The sequence below is a fragment of the Microcebus murinus genome, chromosome 1 (genome assembly GCF_040939455.1).
Source record: "Microcebus murinus isolate Inina chromosome 1, M.murinus_Inina_mat1.0, whole genome shotgun sequence".
NCBI lineage: Eukaryota > Metazoa > Chordata > Mammalia > Primates > Cheirogaleidae > Microcebus > Microcebus murinus.
Genome location: NC_134104.1, coordinates 108,584,861 through 108,608,106, shown reverse-complemented (window position 1 = coordinate 108,608,106; position 23,246 = coordinate 108,584,861). Strand labels below are relative to the sequence as shown.

General features: G+C 41.5%; 1 protein-coding gene across 3 annotated transcripts in view; it reads right to left on the bottom strand.

Moving 5' to 3' along the window:
• Nucleotides 1–22,805, bottom strand: part of WWTR1 (WW domain containing transcription regulator 1) — a 133,889-nt gene extending 111,084 nt beyond the window's left edge. Inside the window, exons 1-2 of one of the 3 annotated variants that reach the window (XM_076004674.1) lie at nucleotides 22,615–22,805; nucleotides 21,244–21,677 (exon numbers count right to left, since the gene is read on the bottom strand). In XM_076004674.1, coding sequence (XP_075860789.1) covers nucleotides 21,244–21,677; nucleotides 22,615–22,641 — 461 coding nt within the window. In that variant the 5' untranslated portion in view covers nucleotides 22,642–22,805. Of the gene's footprint in view, nucleotides 1–21,243; nucleotides 21,678–22,117; nucleotides 22,419–22,614 lie in introns of those variants that run through there. The other 2 variants (XM_012782840.2, XM_012782841.3) reach the window with 2 other exon arrangements.
• Nucleotides 22,806–23,246: the final 441 nt, after the last annotated feature.

The window sequence follows — 23,246 nt, the reverse complement described above, 5'->3', positions numbered from 1 at the left end:
GACATTCCCCTATTTACTTTGTATCCTGAAAAGTTCTTTGAAACCTAAACAGCCTGCTTTACCTCTCCAGCTCTCCTGGGAAAGTTACAATCTTAGGATCATTTGACAGGCAAGAAGCGGGTGGTAAATTTCCACCATCAAGTGGAATGTGGAAATAATCCAGGAGTAGATGAATATATTGAATTATTCCCAGCAACTTTTCCTCTCTCAGATCTTCATTGTTTTGCTTGAGGAAGTGATTTCTTGGACTTTATAGTCAGACTCAGAATTAAATACAAAGAACAGAATATATTTCAAAGTGAAATATAATGTATAAGGACGCACTATGCTAAGCACAGTACCAGTATGTGGCACAAAGCATGTGCTCAGTAACTATCTATAGCCTTATTGCATAGGAAAGAATCACCAGAAGATCTAAATAATGAAGAAATTTTAAAAATCAATGTATATTTCTTTCAGCAAATGTTAACTGAATCCCTACTATGCATGCCAGGCTTTGGGCCAGGCACTGGAGAAGTAAATACAAGGCAGGTAAGATTTGGTTCTTGCCTCAAGGAGGTTCACAGCATAAAGAATGAAAATAAAGCATAAGCACTCTCTATCAGGGTAAATAATCAAAGATTATCTATTATTTCTAAACTGGATTCCAAATAAAATCTGTTGTACTACTACATCTTACCTAAAAGCCTCCATTTCTGCCTCTGAACACCCAGTGACATTGTGACTGTTTAACCAGCATGTTCTATATCAGGGTTGATTTCAACAAATGTTCCCTAGTACCAATATGTATTAGGCATGAAGGACAATACAACACCAGTTCCATATTCTACTAATTGACAAGTTGGGGAAATGAAATAAACCCATTCATTTAACAACGAGCTTTACACAACATTTTAGTGGACAATAGAAATTATTAAATTCCAAATTACCGTGACAGATCAAATTACTATCGGGATCTGGAGTAGGAGGAGATCCCTTCCAGCTGGTTGGTCCAATAAGGCCTGAGAGAGGAGATGGAGTTGGCTGTCTCAACAGACCAAGCACAGAGATGGAAGACATTCCAGGCAAGTGAGAGAAATACCGCACTTAATCAGAAGTCAAAAGACGAGCCACTCTGTATGAAATATGCAGTGGCTATGAGCATAAAATAGAAGAGTGGAGAACAAAGCACCTTAATCATTTATGGAGCTTCCTTCAGACCCATTTATTAACATATTCCCCCAAATCACTCCACTGTTATATACGCATATGCCTTGAGATGAAGATGACTGACTGGAAGGAGACACAAGCCACAAAGAAGAGTATAATTCCGTGACATTTGTATTTTTAAAGAGTTCATGTGAAGGGCAATGGCATAATACCAGCATAATTCACATAATACTAGCTCTGGACTTTGGACTTTTAACCAAATGTTTTAAAGGACTCGTTTTCTCTGTCTCTGTGTGCTTTCCTGACTCTCTTGGCCTATTTCCCTTCTCTCTTCCTTTATTTTTCTCTCTCCATCCTTCTCAGTTAAGTTTAAAAAAAAAAAAGATCAATGCCACAAGCCTGTACGTTTAAATTCAGCCCACATGACATTTCCTTTGCATTTAATTGCTTCCATACAATTTATATCCACTAGTCACGCTAGACCCCGGAGTATTAAACATGCTCTTTTACAAAGAAGCTCTTGTCCTATAATAACCCCCATAATCAAAGTTCAGGAATTATGGGTAAGGCCGGCTGACCGGCGAAACAAACAGGTTTTTAAATTCAGCCAAAGCAGGCTTCAGGCAGGAAGCAAATCAAAGCTGGCCACTCTACTATCATGCTTGAGAGCAAAAACACTGCACCAGTAGTTCAAAAGCCAGATATCAGCACCTACGCACGCCCAGCAAGTCTAAAGTCAGATACTTTCTCTTTGCCCTACCACAAAGAACCACCACAATATGCCCCTTAAAGACAGATGATTACATTCTCTCTGCTTTCAAATCAGCCCATTTCAAAAGTTTTACAGGCCAGGTGCGGTGGCTCACGCCTGTAATCCTAACACTCTGGGAGGCCAAGACGGGAGGACTGCTCAGAGTCAGGAGTTTGAAACCAGCCTGAGCAACAGTGCGACCCCCATCTCTACTAAAAATAGAAAGAAATTAATTGGCAAACTAAAAATATATATAAAAAAATTAGTCAGGCATGGTGGCACATGCCTGTAGTCCCAGCTATTCGGGAGGCAGAGGCAGGAGGATGGCTTAAGCCCAGGAGTATGAGGTTGCTGTGAGCTAGGCTGACGCCATGGCACTCTAGCCCGGGCAACAAACTAAGACTCTGTCTCAAAAAAAAAAAAAAAGCTTTAAAATTCCTTTAAGGGAATAAATTGTTTTTCCTTGTTATTCTGAGTAGACCAAAGCTACCTCTTCTATCTTCCTATAGACAACTCAGGCAACGTTCCTGGTCTTGTTCCATAGCAAAAGACATCTACAAACATCTCAAGGTCCCTGATAAAACCTTAAATTTCTGGACATTTATTCAACTTAACCCCTTATCTTCTGCACCTCTCAAAAAATCACCTCCTCAAAAGTTCACCTTTGAATAAGCACAGCAGTCACATAACTGCACGAGGGCACTAATATGGCTTCTTGGATCGTTCTGATTCATATAGCCCACTTTTCACATGAGTTGGGCCTACTTTTCTTACAAAATCCCTCTAAGCAGTATTTCTAGTCTTCACCACTGTATTCGGATAAATGCCTCTCCACTAGCATCAAGAATTTTAAAAAACAACAATTTTTAATTCCAGGCAATCTCTCCTCATGTTCAAAACCCATTCAGAGCAAGAGCAAAACCCTTTGAATTACTTATCAGATCCACATGAATTACTTATCAGATCCACATAGTCACACTTTTTTTTTTTTTTTGAGACAGAGTCTCACTTTGTTGCCCAGGCTAGAGTGAGTGCCCTGGCGTCAGCCTAGCTCACAGCAACCTCAAACTCCTGGTCTCAAGCAATCCTACTGCCTCAGCCTCCCGAATAGCTGGGTCTATGGGCATGTGCCACCATGCCCGGCTAATTTTTTCTATCTATATTAGTTGGCCAATTAATTTCTTTCTATTTATAGTAGAGACAGGGTCTCACTCTTGCTCAGGCTGGTTTCGAACTCCTGCCCTCGAGCAATCCGCCCGCCTCAACCTCCCAGAGTGCTAGGATTACAGGCGTGAGCCACCGTGCCCAGCCACATAATCACATCTTAAAGGAGTTTTAAAAATGTCTGGCTGGGAGCAGTGGCTCACATCTGTAATCCTAGCACTCTGGGAGGCCAAGGCGGGCGGATTGCTTGAGGTCAGGAGTTCAAAACCAGCCTGAGCAAGAGCGAGACCCTATCTAAAAACAGAAAGAAATTAATTGGACAACTAAAAATATATAGAGAAAAAATTAGCTGGGCATGGTGGCACATGCCTATAGTCTTAGCTACTTGGGACGCTAAGGCAGAAAGATCGCTTAAGCCCAGGAGTTTGGAGTTGCTGTGAGCTAGACTGACACCACGCCTCTCTAGCCCGGGCAACAGAGTGAGACTCTGTCTCAAAAAAATTAAATAAATAAAAATAAAAATAAAAAACAATTCCTACCCCCTGATGGTTTTCATAAACTAATGCTTTGTCAGGGAATAAACATTAGGACCAATACAATTTGAATCAAATATGTCATTCTAGTCTTAGAACAGACAGCTAAAAACATTTTACTTATAGCCAATAAACTACTTTTGGTCTATTATAATAAAAAACAGCCTGGGCGCAGTGGCTCACGCCTGTAATCCTAGCTCTCTGGGAGGCCAAGGCAGGCGGATCCTTTGAGTCTAGGAGTTCAAAACTAACCTGAGCAAGAGCGAGACCCTGTCTCTACTATAAATAGGAAGAAATTAATTGGCCAACTAATATATATAGAAAAAATTAGCCGGGCATGGTGATGCATGCCTGTAGTCCCAGCCACTTGGGAGGCTGAGGCAGTAGGATCGCTTGAGCCCAGGAGTTTGAGGTTGCTGTGAGCTAGGCTGACGCCAGGGCACTCACTCTAGCCTGGGCAACAAAGCGAGACTTTGTCTCAAAAATAAATAAATAAATAAAAATAAAAATCAATTCCTAAGCTATCACTAATATACAATGTCATTTGTGGCTTAGTTCTTTTTTACTTACTATACAGATGTAATTTCTATTTTAATAGCCTAGATATGCATATTTTCAGAGCCATAAATATTTTATGTATCAAGTCAGTGGCAAATAAAAAAATCAGATTTTTAAAATATTCATTTAGAAGCTCATATTTACATTTTAGAAATGAAATCTCATATTTTAGTGGCATTTGACATTATTATACAGTATTCTTTTATCTTGTTCCACAATGTAACTTTTTTGTTTTACTCTTGGCAGACTTTACTCTCACTGTACAAAACAGACATTGTTTTAAAAACCCATTTGTAATAAGTGTCAGTAAATATGATCTTTCACTTCAGCTGAAGCAACTCCATGGCATCAGTTTACACCTCACTTGGAAATGTATAATACTCTTTTCTAGCAGCTCTCAAACCCAGACTCCATAAGATATGTACCAGTCACCAAGATGTTTATAAGACCTCAGAAGAGCCTTCCAAAAACTCTTAAAACTGGACTTGTTACTGACGCTTTGCTTCAAGGTAAGTATGGAGAATACACTTTAATTAGGCAGACCATGGGCACCTTATTCACACACATGAGGTAAGTTGTACATTCCAATGCATGTGCAACTGGGAAATCTGAGTCTTTTAATGGTTTTCAACCAATTAACCAGGGCTGGCCAATTATTAGGTTAAACAAAAAGCACTGTGGCAAAACTTGACTCACTTCACTATGGCTAATAATTAAAAAAGGCTGTGCTGGTTCATCCTTCACTCTATTCACCTGCCAAAGTTTCAGGCAAAGCTTCAACAATTTGGGATCTAACCTTAAAATCGTTTCTTTAATGTTGATACTCCAAATTGTCCATAATGACCCTACACTCTACTCTGCTCCTACAGTTAAATATCTGTTAATAATCACTTACTACTCAGTAGTTATTAAAATGTAAGTAACAGACAAATACAAAGAACAATGGCTCCACTGTGCACTGTACGGATTCCAGCCTTGGACCTTCGCTTGAGAACTCAGCTTTCCAAAGCCCAAAGCACAACCCCTGCCATCTTCATACTGAGAATACAGAAATGCAAGATCAATAACTCAAGCTTAACCTTTCTTAGACCATAGATAAGTAAACTTTTTTAAAAGCCTAAGTAAAAGAGAGATTGTTTTAAAAGTACACTTGGTTATAGCTTAACTTTTAAGTAGCTGACCCTTTGTCCATTCCTGTCTTTCCTTCCTGCAGAGTTTTCTATAATATAGATTTGTGATTGAATTTTAAGTTAAAATACACAAATACCCAAATATATGTTGGAGGATATAATTATGTAACAAGAATCCATATTTCCCAGAAGTTCCATATGCATAGGCTTCTATTTCACACAGTATATAAAACAAAGACCCATAAAAGTGGGGACAATTGTACTAAAGAGTGCATCTTCAGAAAACACAAGTAATTTTGTAAGGAGCACTGAAGTTATTGCTTCTTTTATGATTGCTAATCCCTCCTCCTAAATGCACACGTTTATACAAATCCTAAACCTATAACAAGGCTGCCAAGTGCTTCCAAACTAACAAAATGCAGTGCAGCAAAATAGCCTTCCAACCACAATACAAGCTTTAACTACAAAATGCATCCAAACTCAAACCAGTTTGATATAATCACATAGGTTTTATTTACTTTATATTGTGAAAGGGTGAACTGGGCTGGGGAATTTACCTGCATTAATCTCAGAATCCCCTTTGCCAGGTATCAATATCAGTTTCAGCAAACAGAGAAACAGAGATAGGAAAGATAAACATTTATCTGAAACTACAGTTACATAATATTCTGTACCATAAATTTTTAATTGATCCTCTCCCAAACATACCTGCTATGTTTATGGCTATAATTTAGTATGACGTGTCCCAGCAATAACAGTCCTATGTGCTACAAAGATTTTGCCACAGCTAGGATTGAAAAGTGTAATTTTTCTCACAAAAGGTGATTATCTTATCAATTGGAGTAATATTTTCACCCAAGTCTCATAACTTATCTCAGTTAGTTATAACACCCTGATTTCAGACCCCATTTTAATAGGATGTTTAAATAAATGATCCCTCTAAAGTATTAGACCTATAAAGTGAGAGATGCTGTAGATTATATGAGAATTGCGGGACTATGGGGGAAGAAACATCTTCTCCACATCTTATCTAATTGAGATTCTTATTATCTTCATTTTTCTCTTTCTCAAAACTAAATGATCTGAATTGTCACATGAATTAGTACCTCATGCCCCTGCTCTTGCCCTACCCCAAGAAAGAAAGTGTCCTCAATGGAAAAACTATTCATTGGACATTTTTCAGATCTTCCTTGACCTCTGAGAAACATGCCACAAAGCTAACCATTCCTCCTTGAAACATTGTCTTCCCTAGCTTCAAGGTGCCGCTTTGTGGATTTCCTCCTACCTCCTTGGCTGTTCCTTTTCCATCTCCTTCATGGGGTCTTATTGAGACTTCTCTTTTCTTCTCACTCTATCTGTAATTTCTCTCTAAGAGATCTCATCCACACCTAGATTTGAGTAAGTATACATACGTGTGTGTGCGTGCGCGTGTGTGTGTGTATACTACTGTCCTCTAGATAACTTCCTTGGATATCTTAAAGTCACCTCAAATTCAACATGTTAAAAAATTTCTCAACCTCTTCCAATCCTCCCAGTACTGCCTATTATAATTAGAAACACCACCATCCCTGCCACTATACAACCAGCAATCCACAAATCTTCCTTGCCACCTCTTCTCCTCACTGCCCCTATCTAATCCATCACCAAAACCTATCAAATTTACCTCTAATATCCCTTCAATGATCACACTATCCCTCAAATGATTTCTCTTCTTCCCTTTTCCAGCATCACCAAAAAGCAACTTTCCAGCGATTAAATCACTCTTAAAAGTATCTTCATTTCAGAGTGGCAGAATATTCCTGTTACTGCTTGTAATTTTAAAACTGCAATTAAAATGTTATCCCTGTTTCTTCCCAGTTTGGCCTACATCAGACAGTCCTCAAAAACCTGATCAGTTTTGGAGCACCAAACACATCAATATCCTGAACCACAAAGCCAAATCTCAGGCTCTGAACTACTGACAAGGCTTTTCATTACGAGGCTCCTCACCAGGCATCACATCCAGTTCTCTAGAATTTAATACATATTTATATTCTACTCTGTCCTGAGGCTGTGTGATGGTCAACCAGTAACAGGGACTACCTAAGCTGTGGTTCCCACCATGCCAAAACAGCCAACTGATGGTGTTTTTATAAATCAAGTCCTGAATACCTATATGCATAATGAATCCCTGGAAGATAACACAAGCAATGGAAAATAGTGGTTACTTCTGAGGAGTAAACCTAGTGAGTATAGTGCAGTGAGTACTTCTACTTTTCACTTTATATCCTTCATTCTGTTTGAACTTTTTGGTAAGAGTATGTATTACCCATATAACAAAGCCAGCTTTTTTAAAGCCAGCTTTTTTAAAAATCAAGTCACTAAAAGTTACATCTGCTCATTTTAGTCACATCCTTTGCTTGTGTCTTCTCCTTTTTGATGAGTTATCAGAGTTGCTGCCTCAATTTTTGAATGCCTAGGTCAAAAAAGTTTTTCAAGGGAAAACTGGAAAAAGATATTCTGTATTTTAATATTTGCAGAGAAGCAATCACAAAGCAATTTTTTAAATAAACAATCTAGCATGTGTACTTTTCTCCAGTCACCATGTTTTGGTTTCTGAGTCTGTAGCTGACAGTGCTTATAAGTAGACCAGTTACAGAAAAACAGAAATTGGATATATCTACAGTGTTTGGAATTGAGGTATGCCAAAGCATACTTTTAAAACAATGTGCGAGTGTAGAAGCCACAAAGACATAAAATATTTTAGAAAATAGATCCTATACAACCTTTGTGCTATAGAATTTATTTCCATTTTGAGACTCAGCCTCTTTGATTATTCTTAAGTTAATGAAAGGTATGATTGATTGGTTGATATTGATACATAAAAGATAATCGTAAGGACGGATAAAAAAATAAAATGATAGGTAAGTAGATGAATGGATGGATAAATAGATAAGTGCTTCTCAAACTATGATGAAAGACCAGTGTTTTTATTTTAGAGCTATTAAGACCAGTATATAGTCCTATCATGGATGGCTTATATGTAGCCCAGATCAGATGTGACTCGCCACACAAATGTGACACACACAAACTACCCTGTTCCATAAGACAATTCCACTGATCACCTGCTTAGATGTCATAGCAATGCCATTTTGCTATAAAAGTTTCTAAATGCTCTCAACTTCTGGATCTATCTTGTCATGGGCCAGTTACATTTGCACACTGTTGTCAGTCCACAGACCTCTGTTTGAATAGAACAGAGATATATAATCAATCACTTCACACTGGTATGCCATCCATTCTGATTGATTGGGCATCCATTCTAACCAGTCAGTACTTTTTTTTTCCAATAAGACCAAAGTTAGGAATCCACTAACTGGTCAATACATTAGATAACAGACCAGCTAGTTAGGTAGTACATTGGATATGAGGCAGAGAGAGAGCTGCTCTTTGTGCAAAGCCTATTTCTGAATAAAGTGTTAACAGCAATTCTTTTAAAAAAGGGGATCCAGAGAAGATCAGAAGAATTTTATTTCCTATTTTCTTCCCTCTAGTAGTGTTTGAGCATATATAACTCTTATAATTAAAAAAAGAAAGTTAAAAACAATTTAAATGTCTGTCAATAAGGGAACAGTTAAAAAATACATAGTATCTCTATACAATGAAATACTATATAGTCCTTAAAGAAAGCAGATGTTTATGTACAGAAGAGGACTGAACTTAAGATACACCAAGTGAAAACAGGAAGGAGCAGAAGAGTGCGTACAGTAGTGTATTGTACTGAAAATGGTCTATGTGGGTATATACATATACATGCTTACACTCAAGAGTTTCCCTGGAAAAACAAAAAAAAATCTGGTGCTCTGGGGAGGAGGTCCAGATGTCTGGAGAAGATGAAAGAAAGGCACTTACAGTGTATGCTTTTGTGCTACTTACATCTCCTATCATTTACATGTATTTATTACCTATTCAGAAACATTTTTTTAACTTAATGAAGTCATCTGAAAACACAAACTTGTGAGTTTGGAAAACACACCCGAGAGAGAGGTCATCAGCTGCTCCGGCAGGGCATCCTCAGAGGACCAGGCCTATGTGGGCCTTGGGGAGATGATTGTGGTTCCTGAATTTCAATTTTGTCTGTGCCCAGTTGATCAGCCTCAGAGGAACTAAGAAACTATCCAAAACCACAAGAGAGTATTCCTGGAACAACCAGACCCAAAAAGCTATTCATTTAGAAGTAGAAATGGCAGATTCAGCAGGGGTGGTCCTGAGTCAAGGGTAACCTGGCATCCCACTAGCTTGGAAAAAAAAGACCACCCACCATTTTGGAGGTGCACTTACTAAATTGAATATATGACAGATGGATGGATCTATGAATGAACAGATGGATGAACAGAAAGGCTCCATCATTTCCAGATTCTTTTAAGTCAGTATAAAATGCTTAGTTCCCTAAACAACTAGGAAGATCTCAACTTGGGTAACAATGGTGGTGTTTTATGCTACAGTCAGATAGAGCTAGGATTGGTGTAAGTCAAAATTAAGGGGCTGGAAAGTTGACATTTACTAGCAAATGATCAGTGTGCCCACCCTGCCTGAAGTTTCAAAGCCTTAATAAGATGCACAATAATCTACCAACCAACACCATTAATATCTTTTAATCCAAGTCAGGACAGGCTCTTGTTGGTCTCAAAAACACACCCTCAGCATTTCTGCCTTTGTACCTCTCCTCCTATGCCCTCTTTCCTGGAACGCCTGTCTGCTCACCTACCTTTATCCTTCCCATTTTTCGAGGCTCCATTTGTCTAACCACCTTTACAGAGACTTCTCTGAACACCCACCCTTCATCCATCTTCCTCTACATCATATTTAGTTTCTGGAGCTCTGATTCTAAAATTGCAGTCCATTGGGCACAGACAAGATGGAACATGACCCTCCGAGCATGCAGACACCTATGAGGAATTCCTATGTGCAAGCTTGCAATGAAAATGGCTTAAAGAAAATATTACAAGATTCTTGCCTTATGATGCACCTACTATGTGCCAGGCACTGCTCAGGTTATACAATGCCAAGGAAGACAAGCATCAGTCTTGCCTTCCTGGAGAATATAGTGCGATAAGCAAAGTAAACAATTAAACAACAATACGGGAGTGATTCAATGAGTGACGCAATGGCTGGGGGAATGCAAGGGGCTAAGGGAGAAGTAGCAGGAGGGTCTAAACCACAGCGGGGGCTGTTAGAAAAAACCTCCTTTAGGACAGGGCACCTAAGCTGATGCCTGAAGATAGCAGAGAAGTTAATCAGGCAAAAAGTAGGGAAATAATGTTCCAAGCACAGGTAACAGCTTGTGCCAAGTTCCTGAGGCCAAGAAGGAATGTAGCCAATGGGAGAGACTGGTAGGCGTATAGTATGGCTACAAAGTTCCAGACCTGTAACGACTGACTTAGGACACACCTCACAGGAGCTTCCAACACACCAAGACAGAGAGCAGCTGCTCCAGGCTCTAGTGCTACAAGTCGAAACCAGCTATTTAACCTGGTTTGTCTGCGTTCCCCTTCTCTCCCCAAGGAGACTGTCAGCTGTCTACAGTAAGGAAGCCAGATACACATTTCTGCTTTCAGGACATATTCACAGTGCTAGCACACAGAGGAGTTCAGCAGTTTTTAGTTGTAAATTAGCTGAAAATGCTAAAAGTCTTTTAGGTAGTGCTAAGGAAAGGCCCTGGGAGGTTGCAGCTCCCATCACCATCTAAACTGGGAATAAGAGGAATGAACCTGCAACAGTGGTGACTGTGCCAGGCACAGCGCTAACCACTTTGCAAGCATTCCTTCATTTCACTTCATCTCTTAACAGCACTGAGCAAGTGAACATCATCTTTTCCTTTCTTATTTATCATCTGATGTGCCTAGATGGAACATTAAATAAAAGCTAGAGGCCAGGCATGGTGGCTCACGCCTGTAATCCTAGCACTCTGGGAGGACAAAGCGGGAGGATTGCTCAAGATCAGGAGTTTGAAACCAGCCTGAGCAAGAGTGAGACCCCGTCTCTACTAAAAATAGAAAGAAATTAATTGGCAAACTAAAAATATATAGAAAAAATTAGCAGGGCATGGTGGTGCATGCCTGTAGTCCCAGCTACTCGGGAGGCTGAGGCAAAAGGATTGCTTGAGCCCAGGAGTTTGAGGTTGCTGTGAGCTAGGCTGACGCCACAGCACTCTAGCCAGGGCAACAGAGTGAGACTCTGTCTCAAGAAATAAATAAATAAATAAAAGCTAGAAGTCCAAAAAGAAAAGCACTCAAAAAATAAGCTGGAGGACATCCATATAACCTAAGATTTGCAACAAGCCTACATTTCATTCTGAGGCAATTTCTATGGAGAATTCTTGGTAAAGATTTTAGCAATTATAGTGCCCAGTTCATTGCTAAAGAAAATAACCCAAAGCAAGAAAAATATAAACAGCTTGCAAAAAACATCCACTTAGTAATATAAACTCTAGACTTTAGATATTGAACTATGGTGAAAAGATTCCCCCACAGGTACCAAAATCTACCACTCAATCTCACTTGCTTCTTTGCTTTCTTTCTCCTGCATTTTTTTTTTTTTTTTGAGACAGAGTCTCGCTTTGTTTTCCAGGCTAGAGTGAGTGCCGTGGCGTCAGGCTAGAGTGAGTGCCGTGGCGTCAGCCTAGCTCACAGCAACCTCAAACTCCTGGGCTCAAGCGATCCTCCTGCCTCAGCCTCCCGAGTAGCTGGGACTACAGGCATGTGCCACCATGCCCGGCTAATTTTTTTATATATATATCAGTTGGCCAATTAATTTCTTTCTATTTATAGTAGAGACGGGGTCTCGCTCTTGCTCAGGCTGGTTTTGAACTCCTGACCTTGAGCAATCCGCCCGCCTCGGCCTCCCAAGAGCTAGGATTACAGGCGTGAGCCACAGCGCCCGGCCTCTCCTGCATTTTTTATAACTTCCCCCTGCTTACCAATTTAAAAAGAAATATGTTTATTGTAGAACTAAATTGCTAGATTTAGAAAGGTAGAAACTAGGTAATAAAAATCATCCATAATCCCAGAAATAACTACTGTAAACATTTTGGTAATTCTTCAAATACACACACATACACACAATTTTTTAAATAAAATCAGAATTATGATATTATCACACTGTACTGTAATTGTTTTTCTTATCTATCTTTTCCTACCTATCTGATGTTTAGGACCATTTCTTACATTTCTACATTCCTAGTATCTCACACATAATAAGCATTGGTAATTGACTATTAAATCAAGAAATATAAAGGAAAATACAATACATATGCACACAGCACACTGAAAAGAAAGAAAAGCTATAACTTACGTCAAACATGAAACTCTCAACTATAAAATTAATACTAAAGGTCACAAAGAAGTTTCCCAAAGCCTGTTCTGTAGAACATTCCTGAGTAGATGTTAACAGATGATAATTGGGGAAAAAATGTTCAGAAACCAGTAAGTTTGTGAAATATTGGCTTAGACAAAAACAAACTAGTTTTTTGAAATAAGGGACTTTGGCATCTTTAATGTATATTGTGAATCTCCAACAGAGGCACAGAGCATGCAACATATCCCAAACCTACTAGTCCAGATACCAAGCATCTAGAGTTCCAAAGAAAACACTTTGGAAAACACTGCTCTACGAATATTTTAATGCATGAAATCCCCTACAGATCAACGGCAGAAGAATTTGCCCTCAGAATTTGCCTTCCAATTTTAAGCTAATCACTTAGTCCTCAGTCTTCCAAAATATCCTTTAAAAAGAAAAAAGTCCCTTGACTTGGTTGATTCCTTTACTTGTCATCATTCCCTCTTGTGGTTAGATATTTGAGGAAGGAAGAGGAAGAAGGGAATGAGATATACGCCTGTAATTTCCACAAGTCTTAATTTGTGAACAAACTGAGACTCAATGCTGCCTCAAAAACCTCTACCACAATCTATTTTAATCAATCTCCACAATTGTAAAGGCAATAGTAAGCAACCCATAGTTGTTGCAGTTTTCTTCTTAAGCCTGCTAACATTATCTAATTAACCCTGTCAACAAGTCCTCAGCAAAGTACTCAATCCTGGTGTCAATTTGGCACATTGGGAGACTCAGTCATCCACCTTCCCTATCACATCTGTGTTCACCGAAAATGATTATCAATTTATTTGTGGTGGAAATCTTGATGAGAATAAAACATAAACAGGCACTGTAGGTATACTGGTATACTACCCATTTCTCCTTTGTTTTTTTCATCATCTCTAACTCACCAGCAATGAGAGCTCTAAATGGGATCACTCAGACACCAGCTTAGAAGCAAATTCTAATGGTCCATCCACCACTCCAGAGTTATCTGGTCACCAAGGATACCTAATTGCAGGGCCTAATTATGAGCACATAATTGGCATGAGACATCATGGCATAAGGGCAGGAACACAGGTTTCTGAATCACGCAATTCTAATCCCATCTCTGCCGCTCACCTGCTATGTGACCCCAGGATACTTACTCAACCTCATGAGCCTCGGCTTCCTCAACAGTAAAATGGCATAGTTAAATAAACCTGTTCACAGGGCCACTGTGAGAGTTAAAAGAAAGAATATATGTAAAAACACCTCGTGTTGTGAAAAAAGTTTCTACAAACATATGATTCTGGTGCTATCTCGCTCGGAAGCACTGTCTCAGTTCTCTAGCTTGTCCTGCACAGAGCAGGACATTAACAAATGTCTCTGTCAGGATAAACTGTTGGTTTAAAAAAGAAGAAAAAAAGAAAGAAAAAACAAATGTTAATCACCTTCCCCCCTTATCTCTTTTCGGTTCTCCATCTCCTCCCCCTCCCCCATCCCACACACAAAATGGCCCAGCAAGTAGCTATAAGCCAGATTCCAAAATATAAAAAGTAAACACTCCTCAAAAGGGGCTGGTATCCTCTGCCCAAGACATTGAAGTAAAATGGCACCCACGGTGGACATTCCTATTTAGGTTTTTTAAACAGGAAGATTGGCTCTAAGTCTTTATGTTAAATTAAAACTGACTTTCAACTTCAGATCCAGGTTGTCATTCAGAGCCATAGCTATAACCAGGAGTGAAAAATCACCTTACCCCACTGCCAAGGTTTGTGCATCTGATCTTGGCCAAGCAGACAAGTACGTGTGTTGGGTGAGAGGGAAGGGGAGGCAAGAACTAACTTGTACGAAATGTCTACTGTGTGCCAGATGCTTTAAATATGTTCTCTATCTTTCAAACCACCATGAGATAGGTATAACTATCCTCATTCTACAGACAAGGAAACTGAGGCAAGGGCAATATTTTTTGAATGACAAAAGGCCCTTCATGAAAACAGCTACAAAAAACTGTCATTAAAAGGTAAAAAGAAGCCCAGGGCCGTGATGTCTCACGTCTATAATCTTAGCACTCTGGGAGGCTGAGGCAGGCGGATCGCTCAAGGTCAAGAGTTTGAAACCAGCCTGAGCAAGAGCGAGACCCCATCTCTACTAAAAATAGAAAGAAAATATACAGAATAAAGTAGCCGGGTATGGCGACGTATGCCTGTAGTCTCAGCTACTCGGAAGGCTGAGGCAGAAGGATTGCTTGAGCCCAGGAGATTGAGGTTGCTGTGAGTGAGCTAGGCTGATGCCATGGCACTCTAGCCCAAGCAACAGAATGAGACTCTGTCCCCCCCCCAAAAAAAGGTAAACAGAAAACAAACCAAAGTCAGTTCTTTAAGAAAATAAATTTAGGACAACTTTTAAAGTAAACATGCTCAGATAGAAAAGGACTTGAAAAATGTACCTCCTTCAAACCATTTCTTAAGAAGTTACTCAAGCATGTACTGCAGCAAAATGAGGGCATACACCAAAAATGAGGAAGACATGGGAAAAGGCAACAGCACTTCGGCCATGGAGAAAAGCCTGAAGATGGCAGCTCGATCGCAGGCCTAGAGAGCAATCAATCCAGTATAGCACGAAAAGATGAAGGAATCTGGGCACAAAGCTTAGGGAAAGGAGACTTGACAGAACACATGGGACTGAGAACCTAGAAAACTTTTGAGTAAAAAATAGAGGCAAATAATGCATAAATACATTAAAAGGCAACTAGAAAGACCAGATGAAAGTGTTTTTATTGTCCAAATATGAAGAAACTAGAAGGTAACACAAATTTAAACAACTGATAAAGAGAAGAAAAACCTCCAGTTGACTTTCACACTAGATTTATCCTCTTTTGATTAGAAGCGCAAGTCTAAGATTTATTTAACCCTTACACACTGGGCAAGGAATCACCTACAGAATTGTAACCACGTAAATGTTACTTATGAATTTTTAACTTTAAGAATTATTTATGAAGCCAGTGCACGGTGGCTCACGCCTGTAATCCTAGCACTCTGGGAGGCCAAGGCGGGAGGATTGCTCAAGGTCAGGAGTTCGAAACCAGCCTGAGCAAGAGCGAGACCCCATCTCTACTAAAAATAGAAAGAAATTAGGCCGGCCACGGCGGTGGTTCACGCCTGTAATCCTAGCTCTCTGGGAGGCCGAGGAGGGCGGATTGAGTCCAGGAATTTGAAACTAACCTGAGCAAGAGCTAGATCACATCTCTACTATAAATAGGAAGAAATTAATTGGCCAACTAACATATATAGAAAAAATTAGCCGGGCATGGTGGCGCATGCCTGTAGTCCCAGCTACTTGGGAGGCTGAGGCAGTAGGATTACTTGAGCCCAGGAGTTTGAGGTTGCTGTGAGCTAGGCTGACGCCACGGCACTCACTCTAGCCTGGGCAACAAAGTGAGACTCTGTCTCAAAAAAAAAAAAAAAAGAAAGAAATTAACTGGCCAACTAAAAATATATAGAAAAAATTAGCCAGGCATGGTGGCGCATGCCTATAGTCCCAGCTACTGGGGAGGCTGAGGCAGGAGGATCGCTTGAGCCCAGGAGTTTGAGGTTGCTGTGAGCTAGGCTGACGCCATAGCACTCTAGGCCACACAACAGAGAAACTGTCTCAAAAAAAAGAAATCATTTATAAATAAGAAAGTCAACTTTGGGGCAAAGCACAAATATAGGTTATGGGTTCAGGGCTTTGGCAATGTTAAGGTGTCACTGGTAAAAAGTAAACTGTAGAACTGATAACAATCCAAACATCACTGGCTTAAAAAATAGGAAATCAAGAAATATTATCAAGAGTTGAAAAAGAAATAACAAAGGTGACCTTACAATCTTAAAAGTAATATAAATATCAAACTTGCGAGATAAAGAAGAAATCTAGTTTAAGGAGCTACATTTTCATTTCATAAGAGTAGGTAAAAGTTGATAAATCTAAACATGGAAGGAAAAGCATATAAATTACTTGAGGTTAAGAAGGTAACAATAGAACATTTAAATACAGAAACAGTTAAAAAAAATTAAAAAGTTCCCTCTGTGAGCTTTGAGAAGGTGAAGGAAACTACCATTCTTCAACAAAAGTCCTTCTGTACTACTGGATTTTTTACCAAGTGCATAGATCACTTTGACAAAAATAATTTCCTACCACGCATATCAGAAAAGGCAAAACACTAAAATTATTACTAAAAATTAAGAGTGGCAGCCAAATGTCATAGTCAGAATTGTATTTAAGCATAAGAAAAATCTTTTCTCTTATAGAATTATGTTAAAAATTTTTTCACAAGAATGCTTGCAGAAAAGTAAAGATGAAAAATTCTACTGAAGTTAGATGATTTTCTTCTTTTTAAGTCCCCATTTTCTAGTTTATGCACAAAAATCATGTATTCCATTAATAACCAGAAACTTTTTTAAAAAATGTAATGTGAGCAATGTTCAAAGTCAAGGTGCTAGTTTGCTAAAAGGCCCACACCTGCACACCAAGGCCTGGATCACAAGATTTAGAAGATAGCAGGAATAATGCAGCAGTTTTCAGAGACCAGGCATTTTAACATTTGATCTGCTCCATTGTTAATATAATTGTTTGTTTGTTTTTATTTTTTTATAATTATTTAAAAATTTTTAAATCTTTCTTTTTCTTTTTCCCTCAGCCTCATGACAGACTGCAGATGTTTGTTTGTTTTTTAGAGATGGGGCTGGGGGTCTTGCCCAGGCTGGTCTCAAATCCAGAGCTCAAGAGATCCTCCCACCTCAGCTTCCCGAGTAACTGACACGATAGAGGTACATCACCACCTCCAGCTCACCGTTACTCTAAAGAAATACCTGGACACCACAGGAAAGGTATGAATGTTCAAGAAAGGTGCCCTTTAGGAGACACCAGAAAGTGATTACATCATATATCTAGGAACAATCTTACCTGAGAAATGGCAAAAGGCTTTTTAAAGCTTCTTAGATGTCTAGGCTCTATTTCCGATAAAGCTTGTTGTTCAGCTATGGAAGTGACTTGGGGAAAAGGAGGTGGAGAAAAGGAAATATGCTCCCTAAATAGATAGCAACAGATTAGAGGTCCAGTCCCGGGTCCACCATTAAATAAACACATGACTTTTCCAAAATCACATGGTCACTCTTTACTGGCCAAGGTTTTCTAAGGGGCAAAAAATAAATAAATAAAAAATTAACCCTGGGGCCAGGCATGGTGGCTCACGCCTGTAATCCTAGCACTCTGGGAGGCCAAGGTGGGAGGATCGCTCAAGGTCAGGAGTTCAAAACCAGCCTGAGCAAGAGCAAGACCCTAACTCTAATAAAATAGAAATTAATTGGCCAACTAAAAATATATAGAAAAAAATTAGCCGGGCATGGTGGTGCATGCCTGTAGTCCCAGCTCCTGGGAAGGCTGAGGCAAAAGGATTGCTTAAGCCCAGGAATGTGAGGTTGCTGTGAGCTAGGGTGACACCACAGCACTCTAGCCCAGGCAATGGAGTGAGACTCTGACTCAAAAAAACAAAAACAAAATTAACCCTGGCCAGGCGTGGTGGCTCATGCCTGTAATCCTAGCACGCTGGGAGGCCAAGGTGGGAGGATTGCTTGAGCTCAGGAGTTCGAGACCAGCCTGAGCAAGAGTGAGCCCCCCCAGGACTCTACTAAAAAATATAAAGAAATTTGGCGAGGCAACTAAAAATATTTTAAAAACTAGCCAGGTATAGTGGCACATGCCTATAGTCCCAGCTACTTGGGAGGCTGAGGCAGAAGGACTGCTTGAGCCCAGGAGTTTAAGGTTGCTGTGAGCTAGGCTGACACCACAGCATTCTAGATGGGCAACAGAGCAAGATTCTGCCTCAAAAAAAAAAAAAAAGTTAACCATAGTCAATTCTAAAATTATTTGATTTCTGATTTATAAACCCCTCACCTCCCAAGAGTGAAGAATAAGATTCTTCCGCTAGCCCCACTTCACAGAGGACAAGCAAAGTAATGGGGAGATTTTATGAAAATTAACTCAGGGTCAACTGTCATCATTTTTCATCAATTGTCATCATTTCTACTTAAACTAGTAAATATACTGCCTTTTGTGGCTGTGTAACAAAATGTAACATATGCTATTTACCTTATTTCAACTTTAAACAAAGCTTTAAAAGAAACTCAGAGAACTCTTGGCAGATTGCTTATTCTGAAAGACAATAGTCACAATGACTCAATTTCTTCAATTCTCTTAGTAATTTGGCCAAAAAATTTCCTGGGATAGCATCAGATCAGGCCAGCCTACCAAGTGCACGTTTCTTGTTTTTTTGTTTTGTTTTGTTTTTTGAGCTGTTGTATCTTCACTGACTATCCAGTGAAATGAAGATGCACTTTGCTTTGAATTGGAGAGTGGCTGTGGTTGGGGGTTGGGCAGAGATGGATCACAGCAACTTTTGCCCTCCTTCACAAACAGTTCTGAGATACTCCAATCATTCAAATTACACGTATAGGCCTGCACGGTGGCTCACGCCTGTAATCCCAGCACTCTGGGAGGCCGAGGCGGGCAGATCCTTTGAGTTCAGGAGTTTGAGGTTGCTATGAGCTAGGCTGATGCCATTGCACTCTAGCCAGGGCAACAGAGTGAGGCTCTGTCTTAAAAAGAAAAAATAAATACACGTATAAAAGGAATTTTTTTGTTTTGCTTTTGTTTTCAGGTCTTTTTCATGTAGCTTTGATATTAGGTAAGCCCAGCTCTTATTTCATATTTGTAATAATCACACTTCTTTGATCATATACCATATGTGTGTATATATTTATAAACAGTTTAGAAATAATCTGAGACCAAAAAGAACCCCCAAAGTTATTAAAAAATTATTAGTTATCTTTCTATTGGTCTATTTCGATAAAAGTCACAGTAAAATATTCAAAACTGCATTTACCTAAGTAAACTTAACAGATGATGCTATTTTGAACCAGTATGTACTATAGAAACCAATGTCATCCTTTGAAACAATATCATCACTTTGAAGAAATGTCATGTCATTACATCATATACTTGACTACCTCCAGTCACTCAGATGTCAAAGCACAGAATGTATGTCCATACTATCACTCAGTAACCCAGAGAAGACCAGCTTAGGATAAATGACCATCAAGTCTGTTTCAGGATCTCAGCATTGCACCAACACCAGAAAAGATAAATGAACTCGTCCTTGCATAAGATGTCAACAGCTTTGGGATGGGGAAGGAATAGGAATTGGTCACTGGTATGAGTCAAAGAGTTGGTTATAATAAACCTCATCCATCACTGTGTATTCATTCTTAGGGCCCTCTCATAGCAATCAAAATATCAAATACTAGTGCCAAAGAATAATTTGATTATATTTTTTAAATTGCACATAAAGACTTAACATAATTTTTGAGCTAAGGCTACCCTACTAGAGAAATATGGACTTTAAAATAAACTTCATCCATGCCCAAAGTACACTCTGGGTTAAAATATATATATATATATAAAAAAATAAAAATAAATAAAATAAACTCCAGAGGAGGGAGTGTGAGGGCGGGAGTAGTGCAAAAAATAAATAATTTAAAAAAAAAAGAACTCTAAAGCAAGTTCTTAGAAGAAGAGTTTTCCTCACTGGCAGTGAATGCCAGCCAAGTGCAAGCAATCCTGAACCAAGTGGTCTGGCTGGCACCACTTCCATGTAGGCCTTTGATAACCTGACTCCCAGAGAACTCACTGGGTACATTTCAAGTTCCAGCTTGGTTTCTCCTCAGCAACGTAATTATCTTAGGGTACCACAACTGAAACAATCTCCACTAGTATTTCAGAATATATTTGCCTGTGCGGTTAATTCAAAAATTTGAATCTAATGTAAAATTCATGACATCAAAAAAGCTGGAGCAATGTGAAGGGAAGAAGAGTCACAAAGGAGGCTTCTGATTTGAAGGTATTTTAGGTTACCAAGTTCAACATAATAAAACTCCTGACCCAATTTCCATATAATTGATTTGTCCAGCCCACAACTACTTCTCCACACAGTTGCTAATTACATCACTGTGTTATGTGGTCATTATGTCACCCAGCTGCGAGCAGTAAGGCCTACCAACCACTGTTCACTTTGCAGTTTGCTTTTCCCTAGAAGATAGAGACTTGACATCACCTACTCTACCAAGAGGCCCCCTGCTCCCCAAGCCTCAAAACTTTGCTCTCATTTACCTTGATGTCATGTCCCAAAGGACCTGGCTCTGGGCTATCTGACTTATCTGAGTGGTCAGAAAAGAAGCTGTGCCCAGGAGTCTGTTTCAAATGTCCAGGTTCCGGGTAAAGACATTTGTGTGTTTTATGAGAATCCCTTGAAAACTTTTCTTTTTTTCTCCTATGTCTAGGAGTTTCCATGTCCTGAATCTCAGGACTTCCAGCATGAACCCCACCAGACTCGCCGCTGCTTTCCATCCCTTACAATTCCAACACCCAGAGACTCAATTCCAGCTTTCCATATCTTCGAAGGACAGGCTCGCTCGCTCGCTGGCTCTCTCACATACATACAGACACACACACACACACACACACATACGGGAACATGAGCCCGCTCTGGGCTTCGTGACTTTGTGCCCCCCATGGCCCCAGGCTGACTTACTTGAGGAAGTACCTCTGGCCAGTGGCCGTGAAGGTCATCTCCCAGCCCGGGGGCAACGGCAGCTCGTCGGTCACGTCGTAGGACTGTTGGCGGAGGTGTGCGTGCTGCTGCGCCGGGCTACTCGCAGCGCCCGCGCCGGTGCCCAGCTGCAGGGACGCGGGAGACGAGTGCGAGCGGACGTGCTGGGCGCCGCCGGCCAGCCGAGGCCCCGGGTGGCCACCCGACGAGTCGGTGCTAGACTGGCGTGAGTGCGAGCCGGAATCAGGCTCCTTGAAGAAGGACTCGGGCAGGATCTTCTTCCGCCACGAGCTAGGCTTAGGATTCATGACAGAGTTGAAGAGGGCTTCGAGGTCCGTGTCAAGGTCCTGCGTGACGTGGATCACCTGCTGCCCAGGCGGTGGGAGAGGAGGGGGCGCCGAGGCCGGATTCATCTTCTGGAAGGAGGAAGGAGGAAGGAGGTCAGATCAGCATTTTATTTGAAGTTGGAGGAAGAGGGTGGGAAGGTGGGGTTAAGAATAGAGAGAAATGAAAAAGAAGAAACAGATAGGTGTCCGCTTGGGATCCCAGACACTCAGCAGTAAAACCAGCCGGATGGGGGAGGGGGTCCCTCCTGACCTCGAGAATTATGCAACTTTCTTAAAGCAAAGAAGTTGCCAGGAGGAGGAGAAGGAAGGGCGGAGGGGTGGGGGGAGGTGGCGAGTAACTGCACTCAGGGCATCGCTGAACCGCAAGATGGCAAAGGACAGGTCGTAGCTTCCCAGGGCAGGCAGCCTCCCCCCATCCCCAAAGAAGTCTCAACCCAAGCCAACTGCACGAAGCCCGAGGAGCCTGGCGCCCAGGAGTGCTGCCGGGTGAGCGCTCCAGAGGGCACTACCTGGCCGCGCAGCGAAGCCAAGCCTGAGCGCGCTGCGGCCGCCGTCCCGCCCGAACTTGCCGTCCGGCCTGGGTCGTTCGGGTGCGTCCCAAGCTTGCAGAGCTGGAGCCGCGGCCCAGCTGGCAAATCCGGACCGAACTCGGTGCTTGGCAACCGAGGGGCTTCGGCTCTCACATCCCCTGAGCTGGTTTCAGGCGCTCGCGCTCGGCGAGGAGGAGACGCAGAATAAGCAGATAGCGCGGCCGCGGCAGCTCTGGGACTGTCCCATAAACAAAGTTTGGAGCAAACTCCCACCCCCAGGAAAGAGGCGGGTCCGAAAGTTGAGCTGTTGAATTATGCATGACCTCCAAGTCCTGAGCCTGCCTGTCCCCGCTCGCCCCTCCTCTTCCTCCTCCTCCTCCTCCCACCCCAGCTCCAGAAAACCCTGGGTGTGATGGCTATTTTACAGGGTAAGAGGAGACGGGTGCCCCCCACCCACTTCTCCCGGCCGCGCGGACCTCTCCCTCGGAGTCCTGGCTCTGCATTCCTTTGAGTTTACCACGGACTTGGGGCGGGATCAAAGGGAAAGTGGCCAGGGCCTGTTTAATCAAAGGGTTGTGGACCGAAACCAAGGCTGGGGGTGGCGGAGGGCACTCGGGTGAGGGGCCCAGGCCAAGGAAGGGACAGTCCTAGGTGCCGCACCCTCCCCTCCAACCCGCAGCTGTGGTGTGGAGCACCCGGAACGCTGCCGTGACCCGCGATTCTGCCCGAGGGCCGGCCCCAGTGCGCCCCGGCGCGGGAAGACACCGAAGCCAGCCTTTCCACGGGAGGCTGCTTAACGCTTGTGACCATATTTGGTCTGGCGAGGAGGCATCTTGATTGCTTGGCTTTCAATTATCTGCTAGAGCGCAGACTGTACCCAAAAAGTGCCTCTGTCGCAGGAGATGCGACTTCGCCAGCGGGTGGCTTGTAAACAACCTACAAACCATTCATCAATCCTTAGTTTCCTCTATGGGATTACTCAAGCCATTAGGGATTGAGAAGAAACCGGGTCAAAGCTGGGTGCTAGAAGGGGAGAGCAATTGCGCCCCTCACCTCCCCCGCGACATCCGCGCTGAGAGTGGGAGGATTGGAATGTCCCTGCAGCCCT